Raw genomic sequence first — 21,903 nt, 5'->3', positions numbered from 1 at the left:
TGCTCTATATCAGGATTTTAATTTATAAACTGAAAGTAACAAAAGGACCTCTCTGACAAAAGCAGTAACCCACTGACCTATTAGCGTTATTTGCAGTTATTTGTGATCTGTCTGGTAGATGTTGTTTGCAGCAAGCATATTAACGCCTGCACTATCTTCCACGAGAGGAAAATCGGTCTCCAGGCAGAAGATTAATCACTGGGATAATTTTGAAATTATTATTGTTGCCTGAAAATTGCTGGAGGCAAGGAACTCTGCAGTAGGGGCTGTTAAAACGACAATTTACTTGCAAACAGGGGCCTTCTCCCACAGTCATCACCCGGTGCGGCAGCACCGAATTTTGGAGATCCAGTTTTCCATGTATTTTTCCTGAGCCACAATGGTTATGCGAGCCCCTGTGTCTACTAATAATCTAATTCTTTTTCCATCAATTTTTACATGCACGTCAGGATCAACAACAACTCTGTTAATATTGGAAGAATCTTTAACCACTAACACATATTCGTTCATTTATTCTTCCCCAACACTATCAGTATCGCCACTAATCACACAACGAACATTGTTCTTTTTTGCACTTCTGCACACTCTTGCAAAGTGTCCCAGTTTGTTGCAGTTTCTGCATTGTAGTTGTATAGCTGGACAGTTTTTAAACAAAGATACGTGCGCCGAAGAACCACATCTGTAGCATATTGGTTTCTGATTGGTCTTGCTTCTAAAGAATGAATTATCCTGTTTTTTCTCAAAACGCTTATTGTTGCTATCATTTTGCGTATTTACAACTGCCCCAGAAATGGTTGTGTTGGCTATGGAAGCTTCTAATAGTTTGGCATCTTCCATGGAACATTCAATGCTTTTGGCAATGTTGATAGCTTTATCTAACAAAGGATCCTTGCATGTCAGTAACTTCTCTTGAAATCTTTTCGAAGAACACCTGGCAACAAGTTGATCACGGATGAGTTGAGAAGTGAAATTCTCAAATTCACATTTAGCTGCTAGCACTTTTAACGCGGTAATAAAAGTATCAATACTCTCACTGGGGCCTTGTGAAGAATTTATAACGATGGACGACAATGTTCTTTGTTTTAATGAAATACTTATCCAATTGAGCAATGGCCATTTCAAACTCATCTAATTCCTCATCTTCAGCGAGTTCATAGGCTGGGAGACGATCAAATATGTTCTGGCCCTCAATTCCCAAATGATAATACAATAAGCTTTTTTTTCTTTCTGGTCTGAACTTATGACCATCAATGGCACCCAGATATGCTTTAAATGAGCGTAACCAAAGTTTCCATTCAAAAGGCGGCTCCCCTGGATCTTACAGAAAGGGCGCTGGAGGTATAACATTCTGCATGTTTCAGTACATATAAATCACACAGTGTAAATAGGAAACCTATTTATTAATGCACAAAATGCTTTCACTGTTGTACAAAGTACTGAACTTGTACAACGTTGTTGCACTTAATGGCACTTAATGTTAATGCCCCCAAAAGAAAATGATAGAACTGAGCACCAAAAGAGCAGTTCAAATTACAAGTACTCAATTGTCAATGTCCCCAAACGAAGATGGCCGAACTGAGTACATCAAGTCCATTTTTTTTTTTTTTGATTTTTTTTTTGTAGTAGTCCGTCTTCTATTTCTATCCTTTGAGCTGAGAGTGATAGATTGAAGATCCTCCTGGAGAGCAGGACAGTAAAAGTCTCTTCAATAAACAGTAAGGAAAACAGTTCAATGGACAGATGAAAATACACGTGTGCAAACTGCTGCGTGAATGTAATGAAACACGCTGAGAGAGTGTACTGATGTGTGTCGAGCCACGTGCCAGAAGCTGCGCTCGAGTCCTCACACGCGCAGTGCCGGAGTCATGCCAACAGCCGTGAATGCCATACTATGTTGAAGCTTCTACGCGCCGGGAAAGAAAAGTAAACAAACACACGCTGCTCGAAAAAATAAAACACACAGCGAGCACTCCTAATAAATAAGTAACTAGCGCTCGCATCAAGAAGTCACGCAGTACTCATAAAATCAATGTACGCTGTGCCCCCGCAATCTGCGATCCGCGCTCCGTAAAACTTAGGAGAGTCTGCAAATGTCCGGATCCAACTTGTCAAACCAGCAGCAGGTTTGCATAGCCAAGCAGAGTTTCACTGAAGCTGAGGTAAAACACCTTCACTGAACTAAACCTTCGTGCCTTGGTTTAGTTCATCGCGAGTTTCACCCTCGTCACCATTGACGTAAAGCAAAATGAGGCTTCAGTGGGTACTTTTCTTCATTTATTAGCATACGAAGAACAGAAGAAAATGTCTCCTAACAGCAGAGGCACAGAGTAAAACAACCGTCTTCCTAGGAACATAGAACACCATGACCTCATGTCAATGATGTCACGCTGTTCCATGTCTCCATGAGGAAATACCATACAATGCAATCACCACAAGGGACCCATGGGTCACTCTGGCGATGCAGGCAGGGCAGAGGGGGTCTTCTCGGGCCAGCCACCAACTGGGTTAGGATGAGGGCCGCCTGCTGGTCACTCCTGCGCTGGTAGGTGGTTCCTCTCAGTCCTGGGGGCTGCGGGTGCAGTGCTTGGTCCAGGTGTCGGGTTCCTTTGTTACCGGGCAGTCGAGGTCAGGGCGAGCCTCTGGATCCTCTCTGCAGGCGTCGCTGTGGGGGGTGCAGGGAGATGGACTCAGGGTGTCCGCGTCGTTGGAGTCACCTGGGAGTCCTCTCGGCGGTGTTGGTTCTACTGAACTCAAGCCGGGGGCGTCGGGTGCAGAAAGTGAAGTCTCAAGCTTCCGGTGGGAACGGAGAGTCTCTTTGAAAGTTGCTTCAAAGTTGTTCCAGTTTCTGAACAGTGTCGCTGGTCTGGGGAGTTTCTTGGTCCTTTAGGTGCAGGGCAGTCCACTGAGTCCTCAGAGGTCGCTGGTCCCCGCCGGATGCGTCGCTATGCAGGTTCTTTGAGTCTGGAGACAGGCCGGTAGGGCTGGGACCAAGTCAGTTAGTGTCTCCATCGTCTCTGCGGAGCTTTCAGGTCAGAAGCCCTTCTTCTTTCTTTAGGTTGAGGGAATCTGATTTCCTGGGTTCAGGGTCACCCTTAAATACTGAATTTAAGGGTGTGTTTAGCTCAGGGTGCAGTAGCCAATGGCTACTGTCCTTGAGGGTGGCTAAATCCTCCTTGTGCCTCCTCCCAGAAGGGGGAGGGGCACATTCCTATTCCTATTAGCGGAATCCTCCAAACTCAAGATGGAGGATTTCTAAAGGCAGGGATCACCTCAGCTCAGGGCGCCTCAGGGGCTGTCCTGGCTGGTAGGTGACTCCTCCTTGTTTTTCTCATGATCTCCTCTGGACTTGCTGCCAAAAGTGGGGGCTGTGTCCAGGGGGCGAGCATCTCCACTAGCTGGAGTGCCCTGGGGCATTGTAACACAAAGCTTGAGCCTTTGAGGCTCACTGCTAGGTGTTACAGTTTCTGCAGGGGGGAGGTGGGAAGCACCTCCACCCAGTGCCGGCTGTGTTTCTGGCCTCAGAGAGCACAAAGGCTGTAATCCCAGGGGGTCAGAAACTCGTCTCAGTGGCAGGATGGCACAGACCAATCTGTCCTGCACTGAAGGATTGGGTAAAATACAGGGGGCATCTTCTAAGATGCCCTCTACGTACCAAACTTTCCAGCATTCAACGTACCCATTATAGAGCTGTGGAGTTCATTTTGACAAACCTAAGAATGGACTTAGACACTGAAGGGGCATATTGCTCATGCAGCTATAGTGCACCCTGCCTTAGGGCTGTAAGGCCTGCTAGAGGGGTGACTTACCTTTGCCACAGGCAGTATTTTGTGTGCATGGCATCCTGAGGGGGATACCATGTCGACTTTGCCTTTTTCTCCCCACCAACACACACAATCTGCAATGGCAGTGTGCATGTGTTAGTTGAGGGCTCCCTTAGGGTGGCAGAACACATGCTGCCGCCCTTAGGGACCTTCTTTACAAGGGACTTATCTGTGTGCCAGGGGTGTGCCAATTGTGGAAACAGTGGTACATTTTTAGTGAAAGGACACTGGTGCTGGGGCTGGGTTAGCAGGGTCCCAGCACACTTCTTAGTCAAGTCAGAATCAATATCAGGCAAAAAGTGGGAGGGTAACTGCAACAGGGAGCCATTTTCCTACACACCTGTTCACGCAGGCTACAATGGCAGGCCTGCAGAAACGTTTCAGATGGGCTCCCATGGATGGCATAATACATCCTGCAGCCACTGGGTAACCCCTGGCGCCCTGGGGACCATATACTATGGACTTACAAGGGGGCACCAATATCCCAAATGTGGGGTGTTTTTGGTCCAAGCAACCAAGTGTTCTATGGCATCTGTCGCTGTAGATACACATGTTGTGCATAGCCCGCCATCTGGTGTTGGGTCGGAGTGTTACAAGTTGTTTTTCTTCGAAGAAGTCTTTCGAGTCACGGGACCGAGGGACTCCTCCTCCTTGTCTCCATTGCGCATGGGCGTCGACTCCATCTTCGATTGTTTTCTTTCCGCCATCGGGTTCGGACGTGTTCCTTTCGCTCCGGGTTTCGGAACGGAAAGTTAGCTAAATATCGGAAGAATTACGTCGGTATTGTTGCGTTCGGGATCGGCTTAGTTAGGATCGACACCGATTTGAAGAGTGAAGAGCTCCGGTACCCTTCGGGGTGGTTTTCGATCCCCCTTCGGGGCCTGGTCGGCCCGACCGCGTGGAAACCAACGCTGATGGAACGGACCCCGTTCCGTTTCTGTCCTAAATGCCACAACAAATACCCGTATACAGACCAACATTTGGTCTGTAACCTGTGCCTGTCACCTGAGCACAGTGAAGAGACTTGCGAGGCCTGTCGTGCGTTCCGGTCCCGAAAAACACTCCGTGACCGTCGAGCCAGAAGACTGCAGATGGCGTCCACGCCGACAGCTCACCGAGGGTTCGAGGAACAAGAGGAAGAAGAACCCTTCTCGTTCCATGATTCGGACCCCGAGGGATTCGACGACCAAAGAACCGTGAGTGAGACGTCGAAGCCAGCACACAAGAAGAGTGACAAGGTCCAGGGGACGCCACTGCCACCAGGCCATGGGTCGACCCATAAATTCGGTGACCGACCGTCGGCGCCGAAATGGTGCCGAGATCGTCCGACTCCGGTAGAGACACCGGCGCGCAGCCTTCTCGGGACCGAGAAAGTGCTGCTGAAAAACATCGACGCCGAGATGGCGCAGCCGAAACTGCTCGACGCAGAGACAGTGGCACCGAGGAAGATCGACGCCGAGAGGGTTCGACTCCGAAAAAGAAGAAAGTCACCTCGGAGCCGAAAAAGAGTACAGCCAGGGTTTCGGTGCCGAAACAACCCGCTACCGACCCAACTACCGGTTCCTATTCAGAGGAGCAATCACTGTGCTCTCAGATGCGAAAGCATAGATTTGAAGAAGAGTTGCAATCCACCGCAGTGGACCACACTCAGAAACGTATTTTTATACAGGAAGGAACAGGGAAAATAAGCACCCTTCCCCCTATTAGGAGAAAGAGGAGACTGGAGTTTCAATCAGACCAAGCACCACAAACAAAAATGGTGAAAAAGGTAACTCCGCCACCCTCTCAAAAGGTAACTCCGCCACCCTCTCCTTCACCTGTAACTAACGTTTCACCGGCACAAAAACTCCATCACACTCCCCGGCTCACACCACCATGAGCCAGGGTGATCAGGACCAAGACGCTTGGGACTTATACGACGCCCCAGTGTCGGACAACAGTCCAGAGGCGTATCCTACAAAGCCCTCACCACCGGAAGATAGCACAGCATACTCACAAGTGGTGGCTAGAGCAGCAGAGTTCCACAACGTGTCCCTACACTCGGAACCGGTCGAGGATGACTTCTTATTCAACACCCTCTCTTCCACACATAGCTCCTACCAAAGCCTGCCTATGCTCCCAGGGATGCTTCGGCACGCAAAGGAAATCTTCAAGGAACCGGTCAAGAGTAGAGCTATAACACCGAGAGTGGACAAAAAATATAAAGCACCTCCCACAGACCCTGTTTTCATCACCTCACAGCTGCCACCAGATTCCGTCGTAGTAGGTGCAGCTCGCAAGAGAGCCAACTCCCACACATCTGGGGATGCACCGCCCCCAGATAAAGAGAGCCGCAAGTTCGATGCAGCCGGAAAGAGAGTCGCAGTACAAGCTGCAAACCAGTGGCCCATCTCTAACTCTCAAGCACTACTTGCGCGCTATGGCAGAGCCCATTGGGACGAGATGCAGCACCTCATTGAGCATCTACCCAAAGAGCTACAAAAAAGGGCGAAACAGGTGGTTGAGGAAGGACAGAACATATCTAATACTCAGATACGCTCCTCTATGGATGCAGCGGACACAGCTGCAAGAACAATTAACACGTCTGTGACTATAAGAAGGCTCGCATGGCTATGAACGTCTGGTTTTAAACCAGAGATACAGCAGGCAGTGCTCAATATGCCATTCAACGAGAAACAACTTTTCGGACCAGAAGTGGACACGGCGATTGAGAAACTCAAAAAGGACACTGACACTGCTAAAGCCATGGGCGCACTCTACTCCCCGCAGAGCAGAGGCACTTACAACACCTTCCGCAAAACAACCTTTAGAGGGGGGTTTCGGGGTCAAGCCACACAAGCCAGCACCTCACAGGCAACACCGTCCAGCTACCAGGGACAGTACCAAAGGGGAGGCTTTCGGGGCCAATACAGAGGACAATTCCCTAGGAATAGGGGAAGATTTCAAAGCCCCAAAACCCCTACAACCAAACAGTGACTCACATGTCACTCATCCCCTCCACACAACACCAGTGGGGGGAAGAATAGGTCAGTATTACCAAGCATGGGAGGAAATAACTACAGACACTTGGGTCTTAGCAATTATCCAACATGGTTATTGCATAGAATTTCTACAAATCCCTCCAAACATACCACCAAAAGCACAGAATTTATCAAAACAACATTCAGACCTTCTGGAGGTAGAAGTTCAAGCATTATTGCAAAAGAACGCACTAGAACTAGTACCAAACACACAAATAAACACAGGAGTTTATTCACTGTACTTCCTAATACCAAAGAAGGACGAAACACTGAGACCAATCCTAGACCTCAGAACATTAAACACCTACATCAAATCAGAACACTTTCACATGGTCACGCTACAAGAAGTGTTACCATTGCTGAAGCAACAGGACTACATGACAACCTTAGATCTCAAAGACGCGTATTTCCACATACCAATACATCCGTCGCACCGGAAATACCTAATGTTCGTATTCAAAGGAATACATTACCAATTCAAGGTATTGCCCTTCGGTTTAACAACTGCACCAAGAGTCTTCACAAAGTGCCTAGCAGTAGTGGCTGCACACATCAGAAAGCAGCAAATACACGTATTCCCGTATCTAGACGACAGGCTCATCAAGACCGACTCACTGACAAGGTGCTTGCACCACACAGATCAGGTCATGCAAACCCTCTACAAACTCGGTTTCACCATCAACTACGCAAAATCACACATTCTGCCGTCCAAGGTACAACAATACCTAGGAGCCACAATAGATACAACGAAGGGAGTAGCCACTCCAAGTCCACAAAGGGTTCAAAATTTCCAAAAGATTATACAACGCATGTATCCAACGCAAAAAATACAGGCGAAGATGATATTACAACTACTAGGCATGATGTCCTCATGCATAGCCATTGTCCCACACGCAAGGTTGCATACGGCCCTTACAACAGTGCCTAGCATCACAATGGTCTCAAGCACAGGGTCAGCTTCTAGATCTGGTGTTGATAGACCGCCTAACATACCTCTCGCTTCTATGGTGGAACAACATAAATTTAAACAAAGGGTGGCCTTTCCAAGACCCAGTGCCACAATACGTGATAACAACAGATGCTTCCATGACAGGGTGGGGAGCACACCTCAATCACCACAGCATACAAGGACAATGGGACGTACATCAAAGAAAACTGCATATAAATCACCTCGAACTACTAGCATTTCAACCAATAATAGCTCACAAATACATTCTTGTCAAAACAGACAACATGACAACAATGTATTATCTAAACAAACAGGGGGGGACACACTCGACACAGCTGTGCCTGCTGGCACAAAAAATATGGCAATGGGCAATTCACAACCACATTAGCCGTTTATTCCAGGGATCCAGAATCAACTTGCAGACAATCTCTCTCGAGATCACCAACAGGTCCACGAGTGGGAAATTCACCCCCAAATTCTAAACACTTACTTCAAACGTTGGGGAACACCTCAAATAGACTTATTTGCAACGAAGGAGAACGCAAAATGCCAACACTTCGCATCCAGATACCCACACAGGCAGTCTCAAGGCAATGCCCTATGGATGAACTGGTCAGGGATATTTGCGTACGCTTTTCCCCCTCTCCCTCTCCTTCCATATCTAGTAAACAAATTGAGTCAAAGCAAACTCAAACTAATACCGATAGCACCAACGTGGGCAAGGCAACCATGGTACACAACACTGCTAGACCTATCAGTAGTACCCCACGTCAAGTTGCCCAACAGGCCAGATCTGTTAACGCAACACAATCAACAGATCAGGCATCCAAACCCAGCATCGCTGAATCTAGCAATCTGGCTCCTGAAATCCTAGAATTCGGACACTTAAACCTCACACAAGAATGTATGGAAGTCATAAAGCAAGCCAGAAGACCGTCCACTAGACACTGCTATGCAAGCAAATGGAAAAGATTTGTTTGCTATTGCCATCATAATCAAATTCAACCATTACACGCATCTCCAAAAGATGTAGTGGGTTACTTACTACACTTACAAAAATCAAACCTGCCCTTCTCTTCCATTAAGATACACCTAGCAGCAATATCTGCATACCTGCAGATTACCCATTCAACTTCACTATTTAGGATACCTGTCATTAAAGCATTTATGGAAGGCCTCAAAAGAATTATACCACCAAGGACACCACCCGTTCCTTCATGGAACCTCAACATCGTCTTAACAAGAATCATGGGTCCACCCTTTGAACCTATGCACTCTTGCGGAATCCAATTCCTAACATGGAAAGTCGCATTTCTCATCGCCATCACATCTCTGAGAAGAGTAAGTGAAATTCAGGCGTTTACAATACAAGAACCTTTTATCCAACTACACAAACATAAAGTAGTCCTAAGGACCAATCCTAAGTTTTTGCCAAAGGTAATTTCACCGTTCCACCTAAATCAAATGGTAGAACTACCAGTGTTCTTCCCACAGCCAGATTCCATAGCTGAAAGGGCACTACATACATTAGACGTCAAAAGAGCACTAATGTACTACATTGACAGAACTAAAAACATCAGAAAAACTAAACAACTGTTTGTTGCATTTCAAAAACCTCACGCAGGAAACCCAATATCGAAACAGGGTATAGCCAGGTGGATAGTTAAGTGCATCCAAATCTGCTACCTTAAAGCAAAAAGACAACTGCCCATTACACCAAGGGCACACTCAACCAGAAAGAAAGGCGCTACCATGGCATTCCTAGGGAATATTCCAATGCACAAAATATGTAAGGCAGCCACATGGTCTACGCCTCACACATTTACCAAGCACTACTGTGTAGACGTGCTATCAGCACAACAAGCCACAGTAGGCCAAGCGGTACTAAGAACCTTATTTCAGACTACTTCCACTCCTACAGGCTGAGCCACCGCTTTTGGGGAGATAACTGCTTACTAGTCTATGCACAACATGTGTATCTACAGCGACAGATGCCATTGAACTGAAAATGTCACTTACCCAGTGTACATCTGTTCGTGGCATCAGCCGCTGAAGATTCACATGTGCCCACCCACCTCCCCGGGAGCCTGTAGCCGTTTGGAAGTTAGCCTCAACTTTGGACGTTTGTAAATATATTAGATCCTAGATAGGTACATACTTATTCACTCCATTGCATGGGCATTATTACTAACAAACAACTCCTACCTCACCCTCTGCGGGGAAAACAATCGAAGATGGAGTCGACGCCCATGCGCAATGGAGACAAGGAGGAGGAGTCCCTCGGTCCCGTGACTCGAAAGACTTCTTCGAAGAAAAACAACTTGTAACACTCCGACCCAACACCAGATGGCGGGCTATGCACAACATGTGAATCCTCAGCGACTGATGCCACGAACAGATGTACACTGGGTAAGTGACATTTTCATTATAGGGAGAGAGCACAGTTACTGGGGTCCTGGTCAACTGGATCCCAGTAAACAGGCAAAACACACTAACATCAGACAAAAAGTGGGGGTAACGATGCTAAAAAGAGGCTACTTTCCTACACTCTTCCACCCGCCTGTTCTTTAAACTGGTCTTTCTGGGTTGACACCTGTACCATTTTTTATTGTGTTTTAAATATTCTTTGATATGAGTTTCTGTTTTCTAGTTACTGAATCCTTTAGTTGCGAGATATGTAGATGCCAACTACCATGTCTCGTCTGTTTTGGTCCATGTCATTTTCTACTATTACTGGGGGTGAGTGTCTGTCAAATTGACCACAACTTAGTTAAATGCACAAATTGCACCAAGGCTTTACTCACAAGTATATAGTCAATTTTTGAGTCAGATCTATACACGTGAGAAGAATGCATATTCTAATGGACAATTCTAACTGCAGATTCTTTACTTTAAAGTGTTCCTTATGTACAAGACTGGATCTGGACGTTTTTACAGTGGGGCTCCTGTGTGCTGATAAGGGGCATATAAGTGCCACCCATGCAAGATGATGTCAGTTCCTTTTTTCCTTGCCTTTTAATGCAGACCTGGAACTTCTCTCTCTTTTTGTCAGTTGACGAATCCCCTTACCAAATCTTTTCCAGGGTGCAAGAGAACGATGTCCCCCCTGAAGACTACAGGGTTCAAGCCATGACATGACTGCTAGAAATAGATGTCATTGATAAACCTGCACTTGGTAGACCTCTGGTGCTTGGGCTTAGGGTACGGCTCCAAGTTGTGCAAGCTGTGTACCCCTGCAGGCAGGGCTGACCTTAAAGCTGGTGGCACCCTGTGCAACAGAGTTTGTTGGTGCCCCCCAATGACAAACTCTGCCACCAATTCCCTCTTTTCCACCCTTTCACAATGCCCCTCTAGTCTCCATAACCACTCTCTTGCAGATGCATTTCATTCGTTTTCTAGCGCCACTCATTCCAATGTAGGGTGTCAGAGTACTTTACACTAAACACACATTACACAGAGACAATCAATCAAAAGTGTGTAAATCAGTGTATAAGACATGTTATATAAAACAGAGCACTACGAGATGTAGGAGTCGTTTGTCGTCCATTTTGGTAAGCTGTATAGTTCAAGAGTGCTTTGTTTGGTGAAGTACAAACTCAGAATTTAAATTGTAACACTATTGTTGGGTGTTCTCTTTAATAATAAGGATTGATTTATACCCAAATGAACCCTTTTCGCAAGTTTGGGATCATATAAAAAAGGGGAAAAATAATAGCGCTCTAATCTATACTTTGCAGTTGCATGCAGCTTTTTGATGACAGTTAATAGCTTACTGCTCTATATCGGAATTTTAACTTACAAACTGAAAGTAACAAAAGGACCTCTCTGACAAAAGCAGTAACCCACTGACCTATTAGCGTTATTTGCAGTTATTTGTGATCTGTCTGGTAGATGTTGTTTGCAGCAAGCATATTAACGCCTGCACTACCTTCCACGAGAGGAAAATCGGTCTCCAGGCAGAAGATTAATCACTGGGATAATTTTGAAATTATTATTGTTGCCTGAAAATTGCTGGAGGCAAGGAACTCTGCAGTAGGGGCTGTTAAAACGACAATATACTTGCAAACAGGGGCCTTCTCCCACAGTCATCACCCGGTGCGGCAGCACCGAACCCAGCGCTCTAGAGCCGGCCCAGTCTGCAGTTGAAACTGGACCGTGAAGCGAAGCTGAGTGTTGCCAAACACTTAAAGAAGTTATGGACCTTGTTTAAGTCCCGCTCAAAGGCGAGTTTCTTGTTGAAAATTCTTAATATGTGACCCTTAGTTTTTAGAGCTGCTTGTTCTGTAAATTTAGACTGTAGAACTGTTGCAGGTTGCCACGTGAAACCTAAGATAGTGTTGTTTATTATGCAACATGCTTTCTCTGCAAGGGGCAGGTAGCTGAGTCGTTCTACCAACATTGCCATCAATGGGCTATACATAATTCCAGAATCATATTGTGTCACGCCCAGTCATGCGTTAATTATTGGGCGCGTTCTTCTTCTTCTCAATATCACCATGGCAGGAAATACCCTGTGCTACTAAATTGAAAAGGAAGTAGGATTCTTTCCAAACATTGCTGGTGACTTCGATATTACTTGACAAAAAGATTTTTTCTGGTTATCGACAAATTATTATTATTATACTTATATAAGTGCTGGGATTGGTTTTGGCAATATGTGCAAGCACTGCAAAACAGTAGAGGTGGCAGCAATTTTGGAATGTTCAGGTTTTTACTTCCAAGATGCGTGCCATGTTGCATGCAGCTACAACAGAGCAGTCATCCTGACAATATTGAAAATAACATTAGGCTACCTTGAAATATTATTGTCTGTTCTTTTGGCTTGCCACAATGTGTCTCCATGCAACGTGGCGGTACTCTAGGAAGCATAGAGAATAGTCCTAGATTTTCAAGTCATAGCCACTGGTTAAACAAGTGCTTGTAAGATTTCTAGTATTCCCAAATCCAGTAGTGGGTATCAAGATTGCTTATCGCCATTCCTGGCTTTGCCAACACTGATAGTTTTTCAAGCAGTGTCAAAGCCAAAAGTGGAAGGGGTGCTTGTCCGTGGTGGCCAGAAGGAGGGAGGTAGGGGAGCTTAGAAAGAGAGACACATAACTGTAGCAATGCTTGATATTGGGTAGCGGCAGCAGTTTGTAATGCCAGGTTGGAAAGAGGGTTGGGGCATGGTAATAGAGCACATGGAGGGAGTACATGGAGAGCGAAAGAGTGCTAATCGGAACTGCTACCCAAAAACATCGGTTCCCTGTCAACAGCAAGGAAGGATACATTCAAACAATGAACAACAAGGATGAACCTCAAATTCTCCAGAGGTAGGACAGATAAAGCAGTGATGAGGAAATACATTGAATTAGGAGTTAGGGATTGGAATAGACAAATAAGCAACTCAGTCTTCTAAGGGACTTCAAGTATAAGTTATAAAGTTGGTTCCAATTTTGTCAGCTGCAGACTGCTACATTTGTGTATAGGGCAGCCACAAAAATAATATGTTCAGTCTTTGTCCTTGTTCAACGGCAGGTATTCAACTCAAGCATAATAAACAGAAGGTAGGTAGTATGTTTTTATGTTTGGGAGCTACTCATTCTTTTTATATGTGTGAAAATCGAGAAAACATAAAAAGAACATTAAATTCTGTTTGCATTTACACTTCTCTACATTTCCAAATGAAGCAACAACCTTTTATCTTGATTTTGTTTGTAGGCCTGCAATATTGAAAATAAACAAGATTGGATCAAGCACATTCGGGAGGTTATCCAGGAGAGAACTATTCATCTAAAAGGCGCATTAAAAGAGCCAATTCACATCCCTAAAACCTCTGCAGTCACCAAATACAAAGGGCAAAGGCGGTGAGCACCTATTCCCCTCTTTTGTTTACGGAATCGTCTACTGCAATTGAATCAGACTTGAAAGAGTTGGGGATGCCAACATTTAATTGCTGTCAAATTAATTGCAAGCAGGGACATATCCACCAGTTTGGCAGACTCCCCTCTGTTTGCTACTCCATGTATCCTTCATAGCCTGTATGCGTTATGTAGACTTTATGAAGACTGGAGCTCTTTTTTTATATACATTTTTTCCCAGCCCCATAATTTCCCTCATTTTATCTATTTATTTTTGCACCTTTGGTGCCCGTTCATCAGTCCACTTCAAAGCAATTAACAAGTGCACTTCCTGTAAGTAAATACAATCTTAAGATGAGAGTTCTTGTTCCTCCATTCATGTTCTCCAAAAAAGGGTCACACATGGATCTCCTTCCACATTTCGTTTGCCATCATACCACCTCGCAGAGGTACCACTCATTTACATGTCACCTTGGTCGTGTACGCCCAAATGTCGGTTTTGTGCTAGCTGTTCTATAGGACTGAAGCTGCACCCAACTGACAAGACCCAATAGGCCAAAGCGGGTCTGGGTTTGCTTGGGTTCTTTTCTGAAGTGAGCCTTGACTGGCAGTGCTTGATGGACTACTCCCATATGCAGCAGGGTCATAATTGATTTGTGAAAGGTGGGCCTCTATCTAGAGCAGTGGTCTTCAAAGTTTTTAATGCCGCACCTCCACCCCAGTGAAAAAAATCAGACCCCTATGAATTGTTCACATTATTCTATTAAGTTGGCGATGTTTACATACGTCTACACTTATTTAAACATTGCAGTTAAGTTCTGTTACTTTTATAAAAATGCTATCAAATAAATGACGCTAAACATACTATTCTGGTCAGACAGGTTTTACTAATGTTTAAAAGCATCCACAGTATGATTATTTTAAGTGAGGTGGCGGTTTTGTAGAGTATTTGGAGTCCCTTCCCTTTTGATACGTACTCCCAGCTATGATTTAAATGACAAGACATGTTAGTGATGGCCCATTAAAGAGTGGTCTAGGGCTCTCAATGTGTTTTGTAATGTAATGTTTTTGCTTTCTGATTAATATAGGGGTGATATGATTCTAACCTGGGGCCTTGAAGGCAATTGATGAAAGGAGAAAAATCTTAGGTTTTAACTTTGTCTCTACATGTAAATATGTGTAATATAGCCATTTTTGTAAACTGAACACAAATCTATGGTTAATGAGAGCTTTGAAACTCAGTTAATCTAAAATAGTTGCTCTGGGAGTGGGGCATGCAGTGCCTGCTCTCTTCATGGGCTCTATGTTAACCTGCATCCTGGCATCCGGAGACCCCCTGAGTGACTTGGAACACTGTTGGACTGACACTGTTGAACAATTAACTGACTGCTGATGAGCTTAAATTGGTCTCTTGTTAGCCGGTGAAAAATCAATATTATATGTTGAATGTAGTATTTCTATAGCACAAACCTACCCAAAAGCTAGGTTTGAAGTAATCCCAGGTGCTGATGTAGCAAAGAAAGGGTGGGCCACGGGATCATAAAAGTCTCATGAGAGCTGCTTCAAAAATCCAGCAATGGTGCCACAAACCCTGCACTAACTTTGTGTGGGACACCCACAGCGACATTTCTGGAGCTGCAAGGATGTCTCTCAAAAGCAGTAGAGAGCCTTAGCTGAATTGTCACGAAGATGTACTGTTTTGTTGTCAGTTCCACTTTTGTTTTTAAAATCAAAAGCAATTTAAATCTAAGATAATAGTTTTCATCACAGAAGCCTTCTTACTTTTGTGCTGTGTGGAAAAATGCAATCTTGTGATATGACATCTTCAGAACCACTAACCTTGCCCACTATATAGTGTTCTCTGGTAGAGTTTTTTAGTTGAACAGCGTACAGGACTCAGTCAAAGACACATTCCAGAGAGGATGCTTTTGAATCTGGTGAAGTTTCACCTCTTGAGCCAGAGCCAAATATGACTGCTAAAAATCAGAAGGCTGTTTGGAAAAACAGCTCCTGCCCTGGTCTATTGAAAGTGGAGATAACCATTCCTGGAGTAAAAAGCTTGTTAAGCCTCATTGTGGAAAACTGCACCCATAAAAAACATGAGCAACACATTTTCACACACTGAAGAATCTGACTCAACTCAGAAGTCTTAGAATTTGAAACATAAGCCATCATTTGACCCCATGATGCAACAGAGAGAGATTATGATGCCAAGGACTTTAGTCATTTCGTTGATTAAAATACATAAGCACGAAACATTTCTTCTCCTAAATCAAGAGAGATTGAAATTATGCATCAAAACAATCTGTCATCTGACTGATTTAAGAGGCAAAAACCTCATGGGTCATTAAGGCCTTAATAAATCAATCAGCAAGGCTGAAAATATTATCTTTTAGAAAGCATTACAGAGATTGAAGGGATCTTTACTGCAAAGGCCCTGAATACAATGTTCCAGAGCAGACATGATGCTGAAAGGTTGGTGTTGAAATTGTTGACAGCAAACAAAGACAATCGTTTTTTAAGAACAACTATTAATACAACTCTGAAAAGAAAACAGCCATCTAGCACATCTGGACCTGTCAGACCTTTATTGGTGTATAACATTGCTAAAGTATTTCAACAGGGACTGCCCTCTGATGGGGGAAGAGGTGGTCGGGGGGGGGGGGGGGGAGTCAAATACGAGGTATTTAGTAGAAGGGGAAACTAAGAGTGTTTTTGAAATAGCTTGATACCAAGAGACTGAATCATCAGGAAATGAAATTGGAACAATATTAAGTCACAAAGATTTCCTGAGTAAAACGTTCTAAAAAACATTTTTTTATTTCCAACAGAAATGACAAACAAAAACGTTGGCTCCAACAGAAGAAACCATTCTAGATGTGCTAATTACCTTATTTGAAATATTACGAGTCACCATAGGCACCAAAAATTGCCCAAGATTGACTATCTACTCTCTTGTAAAAGATTCAGAATGTTCCCTGCCTAAACTATCTTGACCATGACCTGATCCTATTCCTCCATCCTTATGGCATGTATTAATATGTTGCTTACTCTTTCCTTTCACCACCTACATACCAACCTTCTCTGTGTTTTCCTGTTACAAATTGTAAATTGACAACTAACGTAAGGCAGGCACGTGCATACACTGGAACCATTTGTCCAGAGTCTCACGCAAATTCAGTCATGTCTAAATCTGTGAACCATACACTGCAAAATAAATGTTACCACATATACATACGTGGCCACCGCGAGGATGACTATAAGCTCGTTAAACCCACCAGCCAGAAAAACTCGTTTAATTATATAGCAACAGCAGGGCCTCCTTCATTTAAAGAAGAAGCAGTTATAAATGGTTGTCGGAAAGATGGCTGCCACATCTTATATTTATTTCTAATACTACAATAGCTTGCGTGTTTGAGTGAGCACAGTACACAAACAAAATGCTGTCAAACTATGAAATTATTAAGGGTCCCGTGGACCAGTGAGATTGCCCCGGTCTGATCTCATTTCATGCGGTTGGAAAAGATTGTCTTAAAGATTAGAAAACACACAAGGAGACATGGGCACAGCTTCGGGGTGTGTGTGTGTGCGTGAGTGTGTGTGGGGGGGCGCGGTGCGGTGTTAAACCCCCCTAATAAAAGTCTTCTGCAGTAAATGTTTGGGTACAAGTGCTTTAAGTCGGGTATGCTGAGGTGTTTGTCGGATTTCACTTCAGATTTTTACATACACTAGTAGACAAAAACACACGCTCTTGTTTCTGCTTTTAAGGTCTTAAAATAGTTATTTTATGTATACTGAGTTATATATCCCTCACCATCCGAACTCCTCTCCTTTCTTACTGCTCCTTAAGGGCCCCCTCCTGCCCTGCATCTCTATAATGTATTTTAACTGGTGTGATTGATGGGAAATCTGAAGCTCCCACCCCCGCATTGTTACTGACCAAGCTACGCCCCTGCAGGCAGGATAAACATTCACGCTATAATTTAGGAGCCCTCTACAAGCGATGTGCTATGGTGGCATAGAGATCTAAGGAAGGAGCCACAGACCGACAGAATGGCGTCTAGGAACATGCAACTGCTGATTGAGAAACACCTGCATAGTAGCTCGCAGATGCCAAGAGACTTTAAAATCATCCAGACTTAAGGACTTCAGTAACTAACGTCATACATTACTAAAGAAAGTTTGGACATTAAGACAGGTATGCAGTTTACACTTTCTCACATTTAGGCCACAGAGCAACAGTGCAATCATTGACAGATGATGAACAAATAACTGCTACTAGTATTGCCTCACTGCAAAAACAAATGAAGCAACTATTTGAGAAATGTAAAAAATTGGTAACTAGGTCACAGAGTGAAAATGTTAGAATCCAAAACCTTAAAGAAGACAATGGTGGTGATATTCTGCTGGACCTTTTTTGAGTGCTATTCAAGGAAAAAACAGCTTTTCACATTGTTACTAAAAGGCTGCAGACAGTGAGTAAACATCCCACTGAAAACTTGGGGAGTCCAAGAGATGTTTTTAAGACATCCTTCTTCTCGTTTAATGAAAAGTTATTGATGAAGGTTAAGCAGCAGGCACCCATGCAGTAAGGATCTCCTCTTTGTCTATATGCAGTTCATTACACTGCTATCTAGTGATTGGGTTTGGAAAGTTCACTATTTAAATAGTTTTTGTTGACGTCGGCCAGATGAAAGGTCTGTCCCTTCTGGCATAAAGCATACCCCCACATTTCCCCAATACATAATCGTCATTTTCAGATTCTGTTTTCCTACTATTTGGTCCTGAAGCACTGATGAAAGCTTTTACTCGACAGCCATTGAAAATATCGAGAAGGGACAGTCACATATATATGCAAATAATTTCTCCAAGTGGAATTCCATGACAGAACAGGAAATTGAGAAGCTGAAAGAATTGCATTGAAGAACGAAGGAGGCATACTTTTTCTTGCTATGTCTTGACCTTTTGGGTGTGGGAGTTTTAGGTATGGGTTGGAGAATGTATAGCAGAGAATGAGCTTCAGTCTCAATGCCTCTTTAGTCTTTCACTGTCAGAAGGGGCGGAAAAAATCTTTTAGATTTTCTTTAAGTGCCTTCATAAATAAGCACAAATTGATGCCTATGCCTGCCTAAGGACCATGAGTTGGATGGCAGTAAGGTGTCAAAGCTTTTTCACCCAGGACTTTAAATGTAAATGAAAAGCAGTGCTATTCACATTACCTTATGTCTCAGGCTCAACAACTATTGGTAAGAGGCTTGACTTTGAGATGAAGAGGAACGAATAGAAGAAACTAAAGTAGCTGAGTAACAAGGATCTGATTTCAAAGATTAGACTTTGATTGACATGGGTTTTGAAGAGTTAATAGAAAAGTTAATAAAAAGGTGATAACCATGCCAAAAACTATACATCTAGAATGCCTGATGCACACAGCACATCTGCGATGAAAGGATCAGACTCAAAGATGAGCAAAGAGCAGTGGACCAAACACATCTGGCAGTCAAAATTATGTTGAAAGACAAAGAGCCCGGAGGTCAAAACCAAAGGACAAATGTTTGCATTCTGTTTGAAGTCAAAAGAAGTTTCAGATTAGAGAAAGGATAAGGAGACAAGGTCCAAAAGGGGAAGTAGATAGTACCTTTTCCCAAAAAGCCCAGGCAAACACATGACTTAGAGCCTATAGAAAAATAAATTGAAAAGAAAAATGGTTCCTTGAAGCAGAAATTGCAATTGAAATGTAAACGAAAATGAGTTTGAAGAGAGCTGAAATGCATTACAAATCTCACAAAATAGGCAATAAAAGATGAAGAGATAAAAAGAATTGGAATAGGAGGAAGATGTTGCATGTGCAACTCCTGAAACAAGGCGGGAATGTATATTGGAAAAGACAAATTGTTTGAAGTTAAGAGGAAATGATCAGTCAAGACTGGCTTTCAGTAATACCGTAAGTGTGGATGATGTAAAACAAGCTATTCAAGATTGCCCCTCTGAGAAAGCTCCTGGCCCAGACAGAATCCCTGCTGATTTATATAAAGCGCTTCCAGATTTCTGGGGGCCACTGCTTACTAATGTCTTGAGATCGGCTGTGACAGGCCCTTTAGTAGATAACTGGAAAGAGGCGATAATTTTCCCGATTTTTAAGAAGGGGACAGGGCAGATCCTTTATGTTATCGTCCAATCTCTTTATTAGATAGCTCGGTTAAAATCTTAGGCCGAGTGATCCTAAACAAGTTGGAAAATTGGGCGACTGAATCTCATTCCCTTTCAGAAGTTCAATTTGGCTTTCGGCCCGTGTAGAACAAACTCTTAATTTGACCCTCATAGTACAAAAATATACCAAAGTTAAAAGGGGGTGTATACACCTAGCATTAATGGATCTGTCCTGTGCTTTTGACCCAGTTAATAGGGAGAAACTGTGGATGGTCATGTTAAATATGGGCGTGGACAAAGACAAAAGTAAATCATTTTACTCAATAAACTCCATACCTGCACAGAGGCTCGGGTCCGCTATTCTCTGGAGGGTGGCCTAACAGAGAAGTTTCCCTCACTAAAGGGGATTAGACAGGGTTGCGTGCTGGCCCCTTTTCTTTTTCTTTTATATACAAATGGGTTAGAGAAATTTCTCTGTGAATCGGGGAAGGATTCTCCAGTCATTAATAATTCCCCAATTCCTGTACTATTGTATGCGGACGATGCTGTACTCGTTTCAAGGACAGCAAATGGCCTCCAGATTTTATTGAATACTTTTATGGGGAACCTTGGACTCAAAATTAATAGAACTAAGTCATTTGTGATGAAGACTGGGCCCAAATTATCAAAAGCGAAAAAATTCTCTCTAGATGGGGATGAGATACTCAAGGTCCCACATTTTACGTATCTGGGTGTCCCCATTGATGTAGATTTCAATTGGAAAGTTTTAGTAAATATACGCTCAATACAATTTCAAAAAGCCATAGAAGCAGTTTTTAGGTTCGCGAAAAGACTGCAGCACAAACCTGTTAAAGAAATTATGACTGTTTTTTCCTCCAAATGTGTTTCTATTGCGACATTTGGAGCCGGGGTTTAGGGATATGCAGAATGTTTGGGCCTCCAGATTGTAGAAAATAGGTTTTTAAGAAGGCTACTATCAGTCGCCCAATCTACATCAGTAATGTTCTGTCATGATGAAGTAGGTTTGAGATACATATCTAGTTATATAAAGCTTCAACCTGTATTATTATGGTTAAAAAGTTGGACTAAGCCAGAAGCGTCTCTATGCAGAAAGGTGATACAGGATTGCCTCCTTTTATCACGATCTCTGGATATACCTTGGCTTAGATATGTCCATCTCTCCCTACTATCTTTAGGATTAGGAGAATTTTTCCTTAAACCGGATATTTTAACAAAGCGGGACATTAAAAAGGTGAAAGATATATATTGGCAGAAAAGCCAGGACATGGAGCCAACCCCGGGCGCAAATAGATCACTGGTGAGGAATGAGATACAACTGCAACCAAAGCTATATTTGACTACCACTAGCCTCGAGCGACAAAGGTTTTTACTCACGAGGCTACGCTTAAATATATTACATTATTTGGTAGCATTTCCAGTACGTGGAACTTGGTTCAAGAATCTTCCTCCTTGTTGCTGTGATGGAAAGACACCCCAGAGTACATTGCACTTTTTTGCTCTTTTGCACTTTTTATGCTGTTCCGAGAAAAAGGTTTTTACGTCCGTTATTTTTATCTAAAAGTATTAGAACTAGTCAGCTTGCTTATTTATACTTACATAACTTGGGAAATGCTGATATAATTCAGGCCGTGTTAAATTTTATATATGCTGCTTATGGAATCCGAAATATGTATTAATAACGCTTTTAGTAATTTTATGATTAAGAAACCTGTATGTTTTATTTATTGGATGTCTTTTATGGTCTTTCTGTACCGAATAAAGTGATGATGATGATGATGATGATGATGATGAATACCCCTTCAAGGAAGGTGGTACTTCGAAACGGTAACAACATGCTACAATGGGGGTACAGGACATCCACCATTCCAATAACTTCAAGGACCTCAGCTGTCAGGCCCACAAGCTGCATCTCTTCACTAGCAACTGTCTGTACAACTGAGACTGTGCTTTGTAGCCAGAGCAAGATAAATAGGTCAAAGCTCAAGGGGCATAAGCCGAACAATAAAATGTCTCCCAGAAAGGTTGTCCCAAACATCCAGCGCTGGCAGGGGCAACGTCTGATGAGGTATGGGGCGGTCTAGGTTCCTCCATAAATACATACTGCA

General features: G+C 43.5%; 1 protein-coding gene across 7 annotated transcripts in view; it reads left to right on the top strand.

Moving 5' to 3' along the window:
• The window catches only part of TRIO (trio Rho guanine nucleotide exchange factor), a 3,522,386-nt gene that overhangs the window by 1,889,902 nt on the left and 1,610,581 nt on the right, over positions 1–21,903 (top strand). For all 7 annotated transcript variants that reach the window (XR_011200906.1, XM_069219639.1, XM_069219640.1 and 4 more), the window contains exon 32: positions 13,491–13,636. Coding sequence is in view for 6 of the 7 variants with exons in the window: in XM_069219639.1 (XP_069075740.1) it covers positions 13,491–13,636 (146 nt within the window). In the remaining variant the exon portion in view is untranslated. The remainder of the gene's footprint in view (positions 1–13,490; positions 13,637–21,903) is intronic.

This window comes from Pleurodeles waltl, chromosome 2_2 (assembly GCF_031143425.1).
Source record: "Pleurodeles waltl isolate 20211129_DDA chromosome 2_2, aPleWal1.hap1.20221129, whole genome shotgun sequence".
NCBI classification, from domain to species: Eukaryota; Metazoa; Chordata; class Amphibia; order Caudata; family Salamandridae; genus Pleurodeles; species Pleurodeles waltl.
Note: the sequence above shows the minus strand (reverse complement) of the source record. Positions and strands in the feature narration are given on the sequence as shown.